Source organism: Coregonus clupeaformis, chromosome 21, assembly GCF_020615455.1.
Source record: "Coregonus clupeaformis isolate EN_2021a chromosome 21, ASM2061545v1, whole genome shotgun sequence".
NCBI lineage: Eukaryota > Metazoa > Chordata > Actinopteri > Salmoniformes > Salmonidae > Coregonus > Coregonus clupeaformis.
The window spans coordinates 2,102,889-2,122,640 of NC_059212.1; the positions used below are offsets into that span (position 1 = coordinate 2,102,889).

The 19,752-nt window shown below is 42.1% G+C and overlaps 1 protein-coding gene across 9 annotated transcripts in view; it reads left to right on the top strand.

The window, feature by feature from the left end:
- The window catches only part of amph (amphiphysin), a 117,231-nt gene that overhangs the window by 65,931 nt on the left and 31,548 nt on the right, over positions 1-19,752 (top strand). For all 9 annotated transcript variants that reach the window (XM_045206162.1, XM_045206164.1, XM_041841475.2 and 6 more), the window contains exons 8-11: positions 3,502-3,577; positions 9,615-9,697; positions 14,771-14,909; positions 17,442-17,558. In XM_045206162.1, the coding sequence (XP_045062097.1) occupies positions 3,502-3,577; positions 9,615-9,697; positions 14,771-14,909; positions 17,442-17,558 (415 nt within the window). The remainder of the gene's footprint in view (positions 1-3,501; positions 3,578-9,614; positions 9,698-14,770; positions 14,910-17,441; positions 17,559-19,752) is intronic.

The window sequence follows — 19,752 nt, forward strand, 5'->3', positions numbered from 1 at the left end:
CGCCACCTTTTTGCATCAGCAGATGTCACAAAGTGCTTATACAGAAACCCAGCCTCAAACCCCAAAGAGCAAGCAATTTAGATGTAGAAGCACGGGTATAGGTATACTCCTGTTACAGTTAGTTGCTTCCTGTTTTCAATTATGAGAAGTGTGTGCGTGATGCAGTAGTTTTTTTTCTAGGGGTTAGATCAGCTTTAATATTGCAGATAGATTGTGGGTTCTATCAATGTAGTTATTTGCATAATTTCCATCCGCCATTTTTCTTTCTTATTTTGTAATATATTTTCCTTTCTTATTTTCCGCTAACCCTACATCCCCTCCCCTAATTGGAGTAAACTATGCAGTAGTTTGTAAAACAAAGAATGGGCGTAGACTTCACTACAATGGGTTCTGCTTGAATTTCGTCTTTTCAGCATTATCATTGACTTTACTACATGTTAATTCCTTCTTAATTGCAAGTTACTAACTGATTAATTATAATGATGTTCCAATTACTGCATTCATATAATAATATATGCCATATTGATTTTATGCAAGATGCATGCATGCATACAGTGCCTTGCAAAAGTATTCATCCCCCTTGGCGTTTTTCCTATTTTGTTGCATTACAACCTGTAATTTAAATGGATTTTTATTTGGATTTCATGTAATGGACATACACAAAATACTCCAAATTGGTGAAGTGAAATGAAAATAATAACTTGTTTCAAAAAATTCGAAAAAATTAATAACGGAAAAGTGGTGGTGCAACCAATTACCTTCAGTTACATAATTAGTTAAATAAATAAAGTCCACCTGTGTGCAATCTAAGTGTCGCATGATCTGTCACATGATCTCAGTGTATATATACACCTGTTCTGAAAGTCCCCAGAGTCTGCAACACCACTAAGCAAGGGGCACCACCAAGCAAGCGGCACCATGAAAACCAAGGAGATCTCCAAACAGGTCAGGGACAAAGTTGTGGAGAAATACAGGTCAGGGTTGGGTTATAAAAAAAATATCTGAAACTTTGAACATCCCATGGAGCATCATTAAATCCATTATTAAAAACTGGAAAGAATATGGCACCACAACAAACCTGCCAAGAGAGGGTCGCCCACCAAAACTCATGAACCAGGCAAGGAGGGCATTAATCAGAGGCAACAAAGAGACCAAAGATAACCCTGAAGGAGCTGCAAAGCTCCACAGCGGAGATTGGAGTATCTGTCTATAGGACCACTTTAAGCCGTACACTCCACAGAGCTGGGCTTTACGGAAGAGTGGCCAGAAAAAAGCCATTGCTTAATGAAAAAAATAAGCAAACACGTTTGGTGTTCGCCAAAAGCCATGTGGGAGACTCCCCAAACATATGGAACAAGGTACTCTGGTCAGATGAGACTAAAATTGAGCTTTTTGGCCATCAAGGAAAATGCCTGGCACAAACCCAACACCTCTCATCACCCCGAGAACACCATTCCCACAGTGAAGCATGGTGGTGGCAGCATCATGCAGTGGGGATGTTTTTCATCGGCAGGGACTGGGAAACTGGTCAGAATTGAAGGAATGATGGATGCCGTTAAATACAGGGAAATTATTGAGGGAAACCTGTTTCAGTCTTCCAGAGATCTGAGACTGGGACGGAGGTTCACCTTCCAGCAGGACAATGACCCTAAGCATACTGCTAAAGCAACACTCGTGTGGTTTAAGGGGAAACATTTACATGTCTTGGAATGGCCTAGTCAAAGCCCAGACCTCAATCCAATTGAGAATCTGTGTTATGACTTAAAGATTGCTCTACACCAGCGGAACCCATCCAACTTGAAGGAGTTGGAGCAGTTTTGCCTTGAAGAATGGACAAAAATCCCATTGGCTAGATGTGCCAAGCTTATAGAGACATACCCCAAGAGACTTGCAGCAGTAATTGTGGCTCTACGAAGTATTGACTGTATTGAATAGTTATGCACGCTCAAGTTTTCAGTTTTTTTGTCTTATTGTGAAACAAACAAGAAAAAAATATTTTGCATCTTCAAAGTGAAAATATCAGATATAGTTATTGGCACAGACTTTCCACATCAGTGCATCCCTATCTAAGTAAAACCAGATAGAAAGTATGTAGAAATGACAATGGACCTATAATATTTTAAAATAACTGCCTTTCTTCTGGCCCACAAATTGCTTTCAACAACAAAAGAAAATGGTTTGTCCCTCCGTTTAAATTATTTCCCACCCCTGTTCTAAGTGGTGATGTAAAGACCTTTACTAGTGAAGGGCATTTTAATTATTTTCAGTAAGCCTTTTCATTCTGCTTCGTTCACCTAAAAGAGCCGGTAGCCATGATGTTGTTAAATAGACATGGGGGGGGGGGAGGGGCCTCAGACTGGCCTCTGCCTGGGGCCTATAAATCACAAAGTCCGCCCCCCTGTGTGTGTGTGTGTGTGTGTGTGTGTGTGTGTGTGTGTGTGTGTGTGTGTGTGTGTGTGCCATCTTGAGCAGCAGCAAGCAGCGCACTGGCTGCTCACTGGAGAGGAATGCTTGCAGCCGTGGTTACGTAATCTGTCCAATCAGAGGCATCCTCTCTCTGCAATGCCCTCTAGCACCGCTCTACTCGTGGATAGGAATTGCGGTACTTTTTATTTTTAGCCCTATCATAGTTATAATGACAGTCATCCTTTTGTGAAAAAATCTGCATTAACAGCTGAGCTACAGTATATGTGTTCAGGATATGTGTCAGAATCAATTCAACCCCTGTGTGTGTGTGTGTGTGTGTGTGTGTGTGTGTGTGTGTGTGTGTGTGTGTGTGTGTGTGTGTGTGTGTGTGTGTGTGTGTGTGTGTGTGTGTGTGTGTGTGAATGAATGACCACATGTCTCCTACATGCATCATTGCAAAATGACAAGAGTATAGAGCAGTGCTAGAGGGCATTGCAGAGAGGATCCTCACAAGGGCAACACAATGTTTGCTGTACACTTTGGTTTAGCAGTTTCTGAAATTCGCACTTATTGCTTATATGTTCAGAAGAAAGATGTGCTATGAGTTCACCTGAATAGCAGCAATAGATCGCAATTTACAATACGTATCTAACATTTTGCAAACTGGTTGGTAAACAATGTATCAATCAATACAATTTATTTTATAAAGCCCTTTTTACATCAGCAGTTGTCACAAAGTGCTTTACAGATACCCAGCCTCAAATCCCAAAGAGCTAGCAATGTAGAGGTAGAAGCACAGTGGCCAGGAAACTCCCTAGAAGGCAATAACCATGTATAGGGACTATAGTTAAACAGCGTTTTGTATCTCTGACCACCAGTTTGATATGGTTTTATTTTTTTGAAAAGTGGTATGAAAAGTATATTGTTATGGTAAACTGTTCATTCCAATGTATGGAATTCATAAGTCTAACAGCATTAGCCTTATAGCTAAGGCTGTCAATTCATAAATTACTTCCATAATTTTAGGGCTTTAAAGAAGATGTTTGTTGGTGAAAAGACAGCACAATGGTAACAGATGTGTTTTCCCCCTTCAAGCCGAGTCGGATTCTACGTGAACACATTCAAGAACGTGACGAACCTGGAGGCCAAATTCCATCGGGAAATCTCTGTGGTAAGTTAAAAAAATAGAAATACTCAAGGCTATTTGCTTTATGCGCTGGGTGGTGTTTTTGAAGGTTGAGTCTCTTTCTTCTGACATTGCATCAACACAAGGGATAAAGTACAGTTCAGTATGATGATGTACCATGTACCATCTATGCCTAGTGTATCCAAACACATATATCTTTTTTTAAAGTTCATTTTAGACAGAAGAGAGCTGGGAGACAGATAGAGGGAACGTAGTGTGAAGACCGGTGGGGCCGGGATTCCATCCCACGCAGGCAGGAGATTGCATACATGCTCAGTTAGGCAGCCTTAACCGCTTGACCAACCTCAAGCACCAGATGGTGAAGATGAGCGAGTATCTGAAATTCTTGTTATCCAAAAACATCCTCAGCGCTCTTTACTTCTATAGCCTAATTGTGGACTTACATCATATCACATTAGCCTTGATCATATAGCCAATTTTTTTCACTAAGACATACACTAAGTTACTAATTCAACAATTTATTAAAATGTAAATGGACAAATAGTCAACTGATGGCTGATTCAAGGAGCATGAAAATTACAGCTCACGATGATAATGTGGAATTGAAAATGTCAATACACAAGACGTTTAGATGTCTACTTGAGCAGCATATATTTTTTGTAAAATGTAGAAATATTTACCTAGAAATAAAGGGTTTATAGTAAGGTTTTGCTGCACATAACACTTTTGTAGTGGAAAATCCTTTCATATCAAATATGGGCTGAAAACCTAGCATTATAGCTTCAAATTTGCTCCTCCAGTTTCGGTAATAACACCTCTCTATTTCACCTCTCTTCCTGTCGGTGATCGAGTGAAACATTATAATGTAGGCCTTCCTCTTTCCTTCAGAAATGCTAGTCAATCATAATTTGGAGAGATGTTTGTTTGTGTGTGGGAAATATCAGCGGTGAGGCAAGTCTGTGAACCAGAACTTCTCAGCTCTCAATTTCTCTGGTTTGCCATTGAAGGTTGAATTCTGAACATAGTCATAGACCTTCAGAATACCAACGTGAACATGTTACTAAGGCAAGTCAGGAGAATGCTGGGAGAGTGAGTGACAGAAACTGCCAGCGCCATTATCCTTAACCTTTGATAAATCACCTGAAATATACATGCCAGTACTGTGTTGGACTGAATATACAACTCTGGCAGCCTGTGTCTTCTGATGAATACTGGTTCAGGGGTCCACAGCCATCTGTGTTTGGCTCAATGCCATTTCAACTCCGTTAAGGAAGTGCACTGAAATTGAATTTATAAACGAGGAAAATACCCATCAATTATGATGTTTTCAATTAATGAATTCCATTTTTATTTCACTTCCTGAAATAACTTTAGGCCAGCACATGATTCGCTCACACTTACCCACTTAAACCTTATTATCCTGTCTTCAAAGGTACTGCATTTCCAACTAGCAGGGACAGCACTGTTATGTGACATTGTAATTGTCTTACTGAGGTCTAGGGAAATGACTACAGTAACTACCATATATTAGGCCTATTGTATTGTATTGGCTGTCAGCAGTATTACTGGTGAATATCAAGGTAATCCCTAAACTATAGCCTCTCGCGATTCCTAGCCTGGCTACTACTCCCCATCGCGCCGGGCCAAACATGAGGGCCTATATAGTGCACTACGTTTGACCAGAGCCCTATGGTGCACTTTATAGGAATAGGGAGCCATTTAGGACACTGCCATGGTGTCACGATATGATTGGTTTAGGGACACCAGTGATTTGAGTCTTGTAAGTATTCTGAACATCTGTTCTGAAATTGAGCCTAAATGGTCAGGTAGGAAAGGGATTGTTTTTGGCCGTTGATGAAGAGAAGGCGGTTTGACTTGTTTTAGGCTTGTTCTCCTTCAGATCACACCATCTGCGTCGTTTATGGACAGAAACGGAGTGGCCATAGGGCAGTTCTGGCAATTGCCAGATTAGCTGGTCCATCTTTAGACCAGTGGGCCTGTCTAAAGTGGAGTTGCTGTGCAGAATAATAATAATTTGACTAATAATCGGGGCCTCAAAGGACAAAATGGACCGATGTGTTAGAAATGCCCGGGCAGATTTCTGGTCCTTGCCCGACCCAGAGAGAAAGCTTTATGTTCAGACTTGTTTTAGGCATGTTCTCCTTCAGATCACACCATCTACATCCTTCATGGATGCCTGGCTGGAAGGTGTGTTGGTACAAAGAATGCCCCCTCAGACAGCAGGGTCCCAATAAAGAACAGAGGACAGATGTGAAAGCAGCAGTCAGTAGACCGAGGGCACAACTCATTTAAACCTGTGGTGCGGTTTTTATGCAGAACCCTATTAATGTTTTTTCCTGGGGTCAATTGTTTTGTATCGTGTGTGTGTGTCCTGACATCTTTATCCGTCCAAGTTCAACATTTGGTTCTAGACTGCCCTCTGCAGGGAAAAGTATAAATTGTGCCTCATTTATTCATTTTTCATTTATTTCAGGGTTTAGGTCAATTTAACCTAACATACCAGACGTACAAAAAGAAACGCTTGAGATGGCGTTTCTTTCTTTCTAATCCTTTTGCACCGTTCAACCAATCCAGTAAATGTGGAGAAGGAGTTAAGATGGAGTGTCGCCTTGTTAACATGCAAAAGTGGATGTCGCGTCACAGGCTCTCTTTCCATTTACGCTGAAGACTGGATGCATTTGGTTGTTTCCGACCCGCTGAGGTTGGGGTCAGTTCAATTCAGGAAGAAAACGTTTATTACAATTGAATATTATTTTTTTATATACAGTATATAATTTTAAATAAACTGAAAAGTAGAAGCTATTTATTTCTAAAGTTTTTCCATTTCTGAATTGTACATTCAAATCACTTCCTGAATTGACTACCTTAAATTGGAATTGACCCCAACCCTGATATATTTTTATTTATTTAATTGATCATTTAGTTTAAAGTAATCTCGGACACCCAGCGAGCACCTGCGAAATCGTGATTTGTCCAAATGATCAGTGAATAAAAATCAGCGTACTGGAACAAAGTTCCTCTTTAGTCGTGGCATCCAACAGTCTGTCGACAGATGCTACTGCCAATTATGTTAGGCCTATGATTGAGAATGGCGCCGGAGGGGATGGCTGCCGTTTTACAGACTCCTAACCAATTGTGCTATTTTGTGTGTTTCTTGGCGTTGTTTGTAACTTATTTTGTACATAATATTTCTGCCACTGTCTCTGATGACCGATAACAGCTTCTGGATATCAGAACAGCGATAACTCACCTCAAACTGGACAAATATTTTTTCTTTAACAAGTCGGACGTGAAGGATTTACTGCTGCTCCCGGACCAGGCCCAAATCCCCGTCATTCACATGAAGAGGAGACGCCGATACAGGGGATGCAGATCTGACTGCCTTGTGAGAATTCGGCGGAAAGTGGGTAACCCGCCTCTACCCTCCGTCCTATTGGCCAACGTGCAATTATTGGAGAATAAACTGGATGAGCTCCATTCGAGATTATCCTACCAACGGGACATTAAAAACTGTAATTTCTTATGTTTCACTGAGTCGTTGCTGAACGACGACATGTATAATACAGTTGGCTGGGTTTTTCGTGCATTGGAAAGACAGAACAGCTACCTTCTCAGTTCTACCCTAAGAGAAGGGGTGGTGGTTTGTGTCTATTTGTCAATAACAGCTGGTGCGTGAAATCTAATATTAAAGAAGTCTTGAGGTTTTGCTCGCCTGAGGTAGAGTACCTCACATGATAAACTGTAGACCACACTATTTACCAAGAGTTTCATCTGTATTTTCCGTAGCTGTCTATTTACTCCCACAAAGCGATGCTGGCACTAAGACCGCACTCAACGAGCTGTATAAGGCCATAAGGAAACAAGAAAATGCTCATCCAGAGGCTGTGCTCCTAGTGGCCAGGGACTTTAATGCAGGAAAACTTAAATCTGTTTTACCTCATTTCTACCAGCATGTCACGTGCAACCAGAGGGAAAAAAACTCTAGACCACCTTTACTCCACACACAGAGACGAGTACATACCGCCCCAACATAATTCTATCCTGATTCCTGCTTAAAATAAAAAAACTAAAGCAGGAAGCACCAGCGACTCGCTCAAAACGGAAGTGGTCAGATGACGCCGATGCTAAGCTACAGGACTGTTTTGATAGCACAGTATGGAATATGTTCTGGGATTCATCCGATGGCATTGAGGAGTATACCACATCAGTCACTGGTTTCATCAATAAGTGCATCGATGACGTCGTCCCCACAGTGACTGTACGTACATACAACAACCAGAAGCCATGGATTACAGGAAACAGCCGCACTGAGCTAAAGGGTAGAGCTGCCGTTTTCAAGGAGCGGGACACTAACCCAGATGCTTATAAGAAATCCTGCTATGCCCTCCGACGAACCATCAAACAGGCAAAGCGTCAATACAGGACTAAGATTGAAACCTACTACACCGGCTCTGACGCTCGTCGGATGTGGCAGGGCTTGCAAACTATTACGGACTACAAAGGGAGGCCCAGCCATGAGTTGCCCAGTGACACGAGCCTACCAGACGAGCTAAATGACATATGCGCGCTTTGAGGCAAGCAACACTGAAGCATGCATGAGAGCACCAGGACGTGTACTCCGAGCATGCGCTGACCAACTGGCAAGTGTATTCACTGACATTTTCAAGTCTGTAATACCTACATGTTTCAAGCAGACCACCATAGTCCCTGTGCCCAAGAACGCCAAGGTAACCTGCCTAAATGACTACCGACCCGTAGCACTCACGTCTGTAGCCATGAAGTGCTTTGAAAGGCTGGTAATGGCTCACATCAACACCATCATCCCAGAAACCCTAGACCCACTCCAATTCGCATACCGCCCCAACAGATCCACAGATGACGCAATCTCAATTGCACTCCACACTGCCCTTTCCCACCTGGAAAAAAGGAACACCTACGTGAGAATGCTGTTCATTGACTACAGCTCAGTGTTCAACACCATAGTGCCCTCGAAGCTCATAACTAAGCTAAGGACCCTGGGACTGAACACCTCCCTCTGCAACTGGATCCTGGACTTCCTGACGGGCCGACCCCAGGTGGTAACGGTAGGCAACAACACATCTGCCACGCTGATCCTCAACACAGGGGCCCCTCGGGTGCATGCTCAGTCCCCTCCTGTACACCCTGTTCACCCACAACTGCATGGCCAAGCACGACTCCAACACCATCATTACGTTTTTTGACGACACAACGGTGGTAGGCCTGATCACCGACAATGATGAGACAGCCGATAGGGAGGAGGTCAGAGACCTGGCAGTGTGGTGCCAGGACAACAACCTCTCCCTCAACGTGATCAAGACAAAGGAGCTGATCGTGGACCATTCACATCGACATGGCTGTAGTGGAGCAGGTCGAGAGCTTCAAGTTCACTGGGATCCACATCACCAACAAACTATCATGTTCCAAACACACCAAGACAGTTGTGAAGAGGGCACGACAACTCCTATTCCCCCTCAGGAGACTGAAAAGATTGGACATGGGTCCTCAGATCCTCAAAACGGTCTACAGCTGCACCATCGAGAGCATCCTGACTGGTTGCATCACCGCCTGGTATGGCAACTGCTTGGCATCCGACCGCAAGGTGCTACAGAGGGTAGTGCGTACAGCCCAGTACATCACTGGGGCCATGCTTCCTGCCATCCAGGACCTCTATACCAGGCGGTGTGAGAGGAAGGCCCTAAAAATAGTCAAATACTCCAGCCACCCTAGTCATAGACTGTTCTCTCTGCTACCGCACGGACAGACTTTCTTTTGCTGGCTGTTGTTTATGATTGGACTGAATGGGACAGGGAAGGAACAAGGCAACATGGTGGAATTGGTGCACTTTGACAAACAAAGTAGTATTTCACTATCGGTAACTGGCCACCCTTATATAAATTATATTGATATGGTATTGAGATACGTGTGAGGCCCCTGCTAACATGTAATGAAAGGAGGGGGATTTTATAACTTGAACACTTTTATCACTTCAACATTTGTCTCTCTCTTTTGGCTGTTGTAGCTCTGTAAGCAGCTGTATGAAGTGATGACCAAGCTGGGAGAGCAACACTCTGACAAAATGTTCACCATACAAGGAGCGCCCAGGTGAGCAGTTTCTATATGTCAGCTTTAATATTGCAGATAGATTGTGGGTTCTATCAATGTAATTGTCTGCATCATTTCCAATCTCCCACATATTTTTTCTCTTAAAAAAAAAAAAATATTTTCCTTCTTTATTATTTTACCCTAATCCTACCACCCCTCCCCTAATTGGAGTAAACTAATGGACAACAATACTTAGGTTTCTACTTCCAGCTTATAACATACTACACTGAACAAAAATATAAACGCAACATGCAACAATTTTACTAAGTTACAGTTCGTCCTACATCAGGGCAAGGGCTGCTGCTGTTGTAGTGCATGTGGGATCAAATTATATCAAAAAGGGTCAATCAGAGCTAATGAAACAGGATTTTAATGAGCTGTTTAACACCCTAAAAGGCTCTGAAAAGCAGCCGATCGCGGCTGCCGGGTCACGGCTGCGAAAGGTTCAGCAGGCTCTTATCACTTCATATCTAGCGTAAAGACTAGTGCCACTCTGTTGGCATAACTTTTATTGACAATTTCGACACTTTTTGGAAACAAAAGATGCTCTACAGGGATGATGGACTCCACCCAAACCATCTATGAGCCTGAACCCTCTCTTCACATTTCAAGGCCGCATTTAGATATTGACTCAGAGACAGACCAAGCCCCGCTCAGGTAATACCTTCGATCCTCTCTAAGCGTTATCGTCGTACTGTTGTCTATACTTCTAGGGGTGTTGTCAGTTGTAATCTTGTACCCATTCGTCTGCTATTGTTAGCTCAAAAGAGGAGCCCACTGTGGCCTGCTCACCCAGTGATTTTAGTTAATATGTGAATTCCATCAACTTGAATAACCCCTCGGTTTTCAAATCACATAGAGGGCTTGGGCTGTTGCAGGATAGCAACCAAAGCCCATATAAGTCAGTTTATAACATTCCATCATTGGTTACTCTGAGAGTTCGTCAAATTGACATTGGCTGTGGCCTCAGGCCCTATGGTGCTAACCTTGGAAAAGTAATTCCAATTTCTTCCTCTATTACTAATATGGATAGACCAAATGGTGCAGTTCAATGCAATCTTATAGCCATATCAACTATATCAATATCAACCATCAGACAGGGCCCACAACTGCAAATTGAACATAGCTTATTTGAGTTGGAGTTTCCACATGACTTTAAAATTCGCAAAGGCCTTGGGTTGATGTATCTGAATATTAGGAGCTTACTTCCTAAACTGGATTACCGTAATTTTTGGACTATAAGCCGCGCCTTTTTCCAATTTTTCGACCCTGCGGCTTATATAACGGTGCGGCTAATCTATGGATTTTTACAGCTAACGGCCACTAGAAGACCTCCTAAATCTATGGATTTTACAGGTTACAGTCCACCAACTTTAACTCTATGGGCTCTATGACCGGTCCGCGCCCCCCACCTTTAAGCGGCGGTCTCCAGCAGGAAAAGCTGGAGGCCGGAAAAGAGTGAGACAGGTAGCGCGCAAAAGTAAAAGTGGAACCGAGAGTGGTACGAGAGACAGAACGAGAGACAGAACGAGAGACAGAACGAGAGCAAGACAGACAGACATTACGAGAGCGAGACAGTTTGTGCAAAGGAAGTTTTCATGCACAATCCATCTCTTTCCCGACAATCCCCTCTGTGCACAAACCCTTACATATGGTAATTAAACATTAAAACACCTGCGGCTTATAGTCCAGTGCGGCTTATATATGTACACATCGTTCAATATCATTCAATTTAGCTGCTGCGGCTTATACTCCGGTGCGCCTTATAGTGCGGAAAATACGGTATATTAAAGATCTGGGTTATGCAGACAAATCCGGACATTCTCGTATTGACTGAAACTTGGATCTCTTGGGCCATTCTGGACTCTGATATTAATATTGAGGGCTATCATTTGTTCAGAGCTGACAGACAGGGTAGAGGGGGTGCAGTGGCCATTTTAATTAAAAATAATTTCTCTGTCTCTTTACTGAAATCCATTTCCCTTGCCAAAGAATTTGAGCTACTGTCCTTAAGCCTTTGTCTGGGGAATTTTTTTATCAAAAACTGTCTACCATCCTCCCTCGGCTAACTTTTGCACTCAAGGAGTTAACTAGTTTGTTGTCTTCTTTTACTAAATCAGAAGTTATTATCCTGGGTGACCTAAATTATGATTGGGAAATGCAGGCAATCTAAGAAACGTGTAATGATCTAAACCTAATCCAGCTGGTGACTAAACCTACATGGCTCAACCCTAAAGATCCTTCAAAGTCAACTCTGATTGATCTTATTTTAACGAATACACCAGAGAAATATGTGTCTTCGCCCAATATATTAGTGACCATTGCCCAGTTGTTTATGTTAGAGATGTGAGGACACAATAATCTAAGCATCGCGTCATCACAAAGAAGAACTTAAAAAACTTAAGTGAACAGCCATTTTTACACCATCTTTATTTTAGTGACCTTAATTGTATTTCAGCTATCCCTGAACCTGATTTAGCTTTAAGCCTCTTTGCTGATGTCTTCAATACTATTGGGGATAATCATGCTCCGTTAAAAAAATTAAGGGTTGAAGGAAGATCGAATGCCTGGTACACTCCGGAATTATCAGAAGTCATTCAAGAAAGAGATGATGCTTGGGTCAAGGCCAGGAATGCAGGCTTAGGCCTGGGCTGGCAAGCTTTTAAGCAACTAAGGAATCATTGTGTAAAAAAAATCAGAAAGGCTAAATCTGATTATTATGTCATCGCTCTTTCAGATTGCAATGGAAACTTGGCTAAATTCTGGAAAACTGTCAAATCCCTGAAGGGTTCTACTTCCTCCTCTCTCCCACAACAAATTAATTCAGACACTGGCCTCATTACAGAAAAAAATGCCATCATTGATGCATTTAATCACCATTTTATTTCAGCGAGTTATCTCTTTGAAATAACTTTTAAGACTATTCACAATGATATTGGGCTGGATGCTGATATGGGAAACTTGCTGAATGATCAGAGAAATTATAGTCAAAGCTTTTCTTTTAGGCTATTTGTGACCGACCACCTCGATTCGGTCTTATGTAGCAACATTTTGAATGGTGTTTTTTACATTGGATAAAGGTAAAGACTCAGAGCTACAAAAGGGTAGATCATACACTGCAGTTGAGGAACAATGGGAAAGTAATTCTGCTTTGAAAGTTGATAAACTTTAACCCCACTTTTGAGAAAATGGCCCTTGAATGTTTTGGTAAACCTACTGTAGAGCTCTTCTTTGTCTACACCCATTCAGCATCATTCACACCCTCTTAAACCTTAGCCCCACCCATCTCTTTAAGGATTCACATGTGAGTCCATGTGCTAAACAAGGTGTAGTAAACAACCAAAGATTTCAATACTAAAAGTGGTGAAAGTAGTAGCCTACAATAAGGAAAAAACTCCAGGTAAAGATACACTATCTAGTCTCAAGAAGGCCAGTTTTATTGCTTCTTTAATCAGCACAACAGTTTTCAGCTGTGCTAACATAATTGCAAAAGGGTTTTCTAATGATCAATTAGCCCTTTAAAATTATAAACTTGGATTAGCAAACACAACGTGCCATTGGAACACAGGACTGATGGTTGCTGATAATGGGCCTCTGTACGCCTAGGTAGATATTCCATTAAAAATCAGCCGTTTCCAGCTACAATAGCCATTTACAACATTAACAATGTCTACACTGTATTTCTGATCGTTTTGATGTTATTTTAATGGACAAAAATATTTGCTTTTCTTTCGAAAACAAGGACATTTCTAAGTGACCCCAAACTTTTGAACAGGGGTGTACGTTCAAATGACTCTCCTGTGAAATAGTGAAATAGTGACATGCGATATAGGCCTAGCTTCTTGAAACTAGTAACATTTACAGACAAATAAGTCCTGGATGCTTTGCTAGCAATACACAACAAGAAATCCACAGGAGCCAACCAATTGGATCCTAGTCTGCTTAAGTGTGCAGCTCCTATCCTTGTTGGCTCAATAACCCAAATGTATTAATTATCAGGAAATATTCCAAAAGATAGCAGTGATCTTATTCATTATCACCTCATTTCAAGGCTTCCTTGTCTAGCTAAGATTCTCGAATCCTTGGTAAATGTACAACTTTGCTCTTTTTTATCTGAGAAATGCATTGGAAACCCATCAGGGTTTAGACCTGGGCATAGCACTATTACAGCAACCACTTTAGTTATTAATGATCTTGTCAATGCTTTAGACACTAAAATGAAATGTGCAGCTTTGTTTGTGGACTTCTCAAAAGCTTTTTATACTGTCGATCATGCTATTTTATTGAATAAGTTGTCCTCGATAGGCCTGAGCTCTGTCACCTGTTCATGGTTTCATGATTATCTTAGTGACAGAACTTAGGCCGTCGTGATTGATGGGGTTAAGTCTGAATTTCTTGAAGTGCATAAACCTGTTCTCTTCACTCTTTATATAAACACCATTGGTCAATCTGTAAAGAATTGTAAACTTAATCTATATGCGGATGATCCTATTATGTATGCTATTGCCCCGACTGTTGATCTGGCTGTGTCAAAACCACAGTCAGATTTTATAGCTATGCAGGAATCCCTTGCTGATTTAAAACTTGGGCTTAATAGGGGCAAAACGGAATTCATGTTGTTTTTAAACTCTCATGAGAATGTTTCAGATGAATTACATGTTCACTCAATAGATGGTTCTCCAATCGAACTTGTTCCCGCATATAAATACTTAGGCATTTGGATTTATATGGATTTGACATACGTTTCTGTCTCACATGTGCAACATTTAAATGTATTTTAATTAAACCTTTCAAATTAACTAAATAGCTGCTTTCTATGTGTCTATCTGGGGACTGCGAGTTAGAGCATAATTACATAAATAGCATATCATATCCCAGTTTAATCCCAGCGTTTGCACACTCATCATTGTGCACGTTTCACATTTAATTTAAATGACAATAATAGTTTTCCCCCCCTCACATCACAAATATAGACAAGCCGTATTCTTTGAGTTAGCCTTTCTCCTGTTGGCGCATGTGTAAATGAGGTTAAAAAATATATATATCTTAATTGTTTAATCCTCTTTACCTCAGTGATTCAGGACCTTTGAGACTCTCTCGGGCCCCCTCGCCACCGGACAGCGACAGCGACGAGAGCCCAGCGGCCACTCCTAACCACATGCTGGCACCTGCCTCTCCCGGCCCGCCCCGGCCCAAATCTCCTTCAGGCCAGGTATGCCTTACCCCAATACAATCCTATTAACAGCCACAGGAATCTCCTACTTCAGTCCTGGATGCAGGCATTTGTTCCACCCTAGCACTAACACACCTGGTTCAGCTAATCACAGCCTTTATGATTGGCTGATTAGTTGAATCAGGTGTGTTTTCCATCGGCTAGAACAAAAAAGTCCACCCCTGTGGGTAACATGCTCTAACCAAACGCATGTAGCGCTAGTCCAAAGTATTTCAGTATACTGTATGACGCTCTAGTCTACTCAGTTGTACACTATCCATGTACAATTACACTCCACCCCGTGTGTTCCTTTGACGTATGCTAACCAACCACCTGTTCAGTAGTTTATATGAATTTCCAGCTAATTCTGGTTCAACAAGAGATAATTCATTTTAAAGTGAAACTAATCAATGATTGCCTGTTTATTTGAGAATCAGATTTTTTTAACCCACTGTAATTGTAGAGGCAGTTTGTGATTGATTGTATTGACTTGTTATGGCTCTATTTCTTCCACGCACACTTTATGTATTGTTATAATGGTGAGTAATAATATCTAATGTGGTGTCACATTCGTTTTTAAACACCAGGGTAGTGGTATGACTAGACCCAGAGTAGTGTTAGATTTAGGTAGCAATGTGTTGATAGTTATGAAAGTACAGTATGTATGTATGTATGTATGTGTGTGTGTGTGTGTGTGTGTGTGTGTGTGTGTGTGTTCATGCGTGCCTTTGCATGTGAACCGAAGAGGAGTATCTTAATAAACCAAAACACACTACCCCACCCAAATCTCCCTATAGGAACCCAAAACCCATAGCACATTTTCATCTATAGATTTTTGTTTCCCAAATGCAAGACTCAAATACACTTGTTGTCTTGGATGCCAACAATATTGTTGTTCTTGGATGCCAACATGGAGGTACAGTGCCTTCGGAAAGAATTCAGACTGCTTGACTTTTTCCACATTTTGTTACATTATAGCCTTATTCTAAAATGGATAAAATAAAAAACAATCCTGAGCGATCTACACACAATACCACATAATAACAGAAACATAAATACCTTATTTAAATAAGTATTCAGACCCTTTGCTATGAGACTTACAATTGAGCTCAAGTGCATCCTGTTTCCATTAATTATCCTTGAGATGTTTCTACAACTTGATTGGAGTCCACCTGTGGTAAATTCAATTGATTGGACGTGATTTGGAAAGTCACACACCTGTCTATATAAGGTCCCACAGTTGACAGCGCATGTCAGAGCAAAAACCAAGCCATGAAGTCGAAGGAATTGTCCGTAGAGCTCCAAGGGAGGATTGTGTCGAGGCACAGATCTGGGGAAGGTTACCAAAAAATGTCTGCATCATTGAAGATCCCCAAGAACACAGTGGCCTCCATCATTCTTAAATGGAAGAAGTTTGGAACCACCAAGACTCTTCCTAGAGATGGCCGCCCATCCAAACTGTGCAATCGGAGGAGAAGGGCCTTGGTCCAAGAACGCGATGGTCACTCTGAATGAGCTCCAGAGTTCCTCTGTGGAAATGGGAGAACCTTCCAGAAGGACAACCATCTCTGCAGCACTCCACCAATCAGGCCTTTATGGAAGAGTGGCCAGACAGAAGCCACTCCTCAGTAAAAGGCACATGTTTGCCAAAAGGCACCTAAAAACTCTCAGACCATGAGAAACAAGATTCTCTGGTCTGATGAAACCAAGATTGAACTCTTTGGCCTGAATGCCATGTGTCACGTCTGGAGGAAACCTGACACCATCCCTACGGTGAAGCATGGTGGTGGCAGCATCATGCTGTGGGGATGTTTTTCAGCGGCAAGGACTGGGAGACTAGTCAGGATCGAGGCAAAGATGAACGGAGCAAAGTACAGAGAGATCCTTGATGAAAACCTGCTCCAGAGCGCTCAGGACCTCAGACTGGGGCGATGGTTCACCTTCCAACAGGACAACGACCCTAAGCACACAGCCAAGACAACGCAGGAGTGGCTTCGGGACAAGTCTCTGAATGTCCTTGAGTGGCCCAGACAGAGCCAGGACTTGAACCAGATCGAACATCTCTGGAGAGACTTGAAAAAAGCTGTGCAGCAACGCACCCCATCCAACCTGACAGAGCTTGAGAGGATCTGCGGAGAAGAATGAGAGAAACTCCCCAAATACAGGTGTGCCAAGCTTGTAGTGTCATACCCAAGAAGGCTCGATTCTGTAATCGCTGCCAAAGGTGCTTCAACAAAGTCCTGAGTAAAGGGTCTGAATACTTATGTAAATGTGATATTTCCGGGTTTTTTTTATTTATAAATTAGCAAACATTACTAAAAACCTGTTTTCACTTTGTCATTATGGGGTATTGTGTGTAGATTGATGAGGGGGAAAAAACAATTTAATCAATTTTAGAATAAGGCTGTAATGTAACAAAATGTCAAAAAAGTCAAGGGGTCTGAATACTTACCGAATTGCCTTCGGAAAGTATTCAGACCCCTTGACTTTTTCCAACACTAATGCTTCTGGCACCCTTCTCCACCTCCCCAGTTCAAAAAGGGACCGCCGGTGCCCCCGCCACCCAAGACCCCGACCAAGGATCTGCACCAGGAGCAGATAATCGACCTGTTTGGGGGCCAGTTCTTACCTGCGGCTACGCCCTCGCAGGTCAGTCACATCCTGGGTCCTATTTGACCATTTTAACAAGGGATTCTTATGCCCTCCTTTCCTTGGACATGCATTGACATGATTGAATTGGTGAAAGCTATGTAGTGGAACTATCTGTCTAGATGACCCTAGAGAGAGCGTTTTCATCACAATCCAGGGCCCGGTTTCCTGATAGCGATGGAACTTAGTCTTACGAGTGTTTTAACGATGCATCTTTCCTGCAATGGACAAAGACGTAACATGCATTTCCCAAAACACCACGCAGAGAGAACGTTCGCTAAGTGCGTCATTGACGCATACAGTGTGGGAAAAAAGTATTTGATCCCCTGCTGATTTTGTACGTTTACCCACTGACAAAGAAATGATCAGTCTATAATTTTAAAGGTAGGTTTATTTGAACAGTGGGAGACAGAATAACAAAAAAATAAATCCAGAAAAACGCATGTCAAAAATTTTATTAATTGATTTGCATTTTAATGAGGGAAATAAGTACAGTGGGGAAAAAAGTATTTAGTTAGCCACCTATTGTGCAAGTTCTCCCACTTAAAAAGATGAGAGAGGCCTGTAATTTTCATCATAGGTACACGTCAACTATGACAGACAAATTGAGAAAAAAAAATCCAGAAAATTGTAGGATTTTTAATGAATTTATTTGCAAATTATGGTGGAAAATAAGTATTTGGTCAATAACAAAAGTTTCTCAATACTTTGTTATACACCCTTTGTTGGCAATGACACAGGTCAAACGTTTTCTGTAAGTCTTCACAAGGTTTTCACACACTGTTGCTGGTATTTTGGCCCATTCCTCCATGCAGATCTCCTCTAGAGCAGTGATGTTTTGGGGCTGTCGCTGGGCAACACAGACTTTCAACTCCCTCCAAAGATTTTCTATGGGGTTTAGATCTGGAGACTGGCTAGGCCACTCCAGGACCTTGAAATGCTTCTTACGAAGCCTCTCCTTCGTTGCCCAGGCGGTGTGTTTGGGATCATTGTCATGCTGAAAGACCCAGCCACGTTTCATCTTCAATGCCCTTGCTGATGGAAGGAGGTTTTCACTCAAAATCTCACGATACATGGCCCCATTCATTCTTTCCTTTACACGGATCAGTCGTCCTGGTCCCTTTGCAGAAAAAACAGCCCCAAAGCATGATGTTTCCACCCCCATGCTTCACAGTAGGTATGGTGTTCTTTGGATGCAACTCAGCATTCTTTGTCCTCCAAACACGACGAGTTGAGTTTTTACCAAAAAGTTCTATTTTGGTTTCATCTGACCATATGACATTCTCCCAATCCTCTTCTGGATCATCCAAATGCACTCTAGCAAACTTCAGACGGGCCTGGACATGTACTGGCTTAAGCAGGGGGACACGTCTGGCACTGCAGGATTTGAGTCCCTGGCGGCGTAGTGTGTTACTGATGGTAGGCTTTGTTACTTTGGTCCCAGCTCTCTGCAGGTCATTCACTAGGTCCCCCCGTGTGGTTCTGGGATTTTTGTTCACCGTTCTTGTGATCATTTTGACCCCACGGGGTGAGATCGTGCGTGGAGCCCCAGATCGAGGGAGATTATCAGTGGTCTTGTATGTCTTCCATTTCCTAATAATTGCTCCCACAGTTGATTTCTTCAAACCAAGCTGCTTACCTATTGCAGATTCAGTCTTCCCAGCCTGGTGCAGGTCTACAATTTTGTTTCTGGTGTCCTTTGACAGCTCTTTGGTCTTGGCCAGAGTGGAGTTTGGAGTGTGACTGTTTGAGGTTGTGGACAGGTGTCTTTTATACTGATAACAAGTTCAAACAGGTGCCATTAATACAGGTAACGAGTGGAGGACAGAGGAGCCTCTTAAAGAAGAAGTTACAGATCTGTGAGAGCCAGAAATCTTGCTTGTTTGTAGGTGACCAAATACTTATTTTCCACCATAATTTGCAAATAAATTCATTAAAAATCCTACAATGTGATTTTCTGGAATTTTTTTCTCTCAATTTGTCTGTCATAGTTGACGTGTACCTATGATGAAAATTACAGGCATCTCTCATATTTTTAAGTGGGAGAATTTGCACAATTGGTGGCTGACTAAATACTTTTTTCCCCCACTGTATTTGACCCCCTCTCAATCAGAAAGATTTCTGGCTCCCAGGTGTCTTTTATACAGGTAACGAGCTGAGATTAGGAGCACACTCTTAAAGGGAGTGCTCCTAA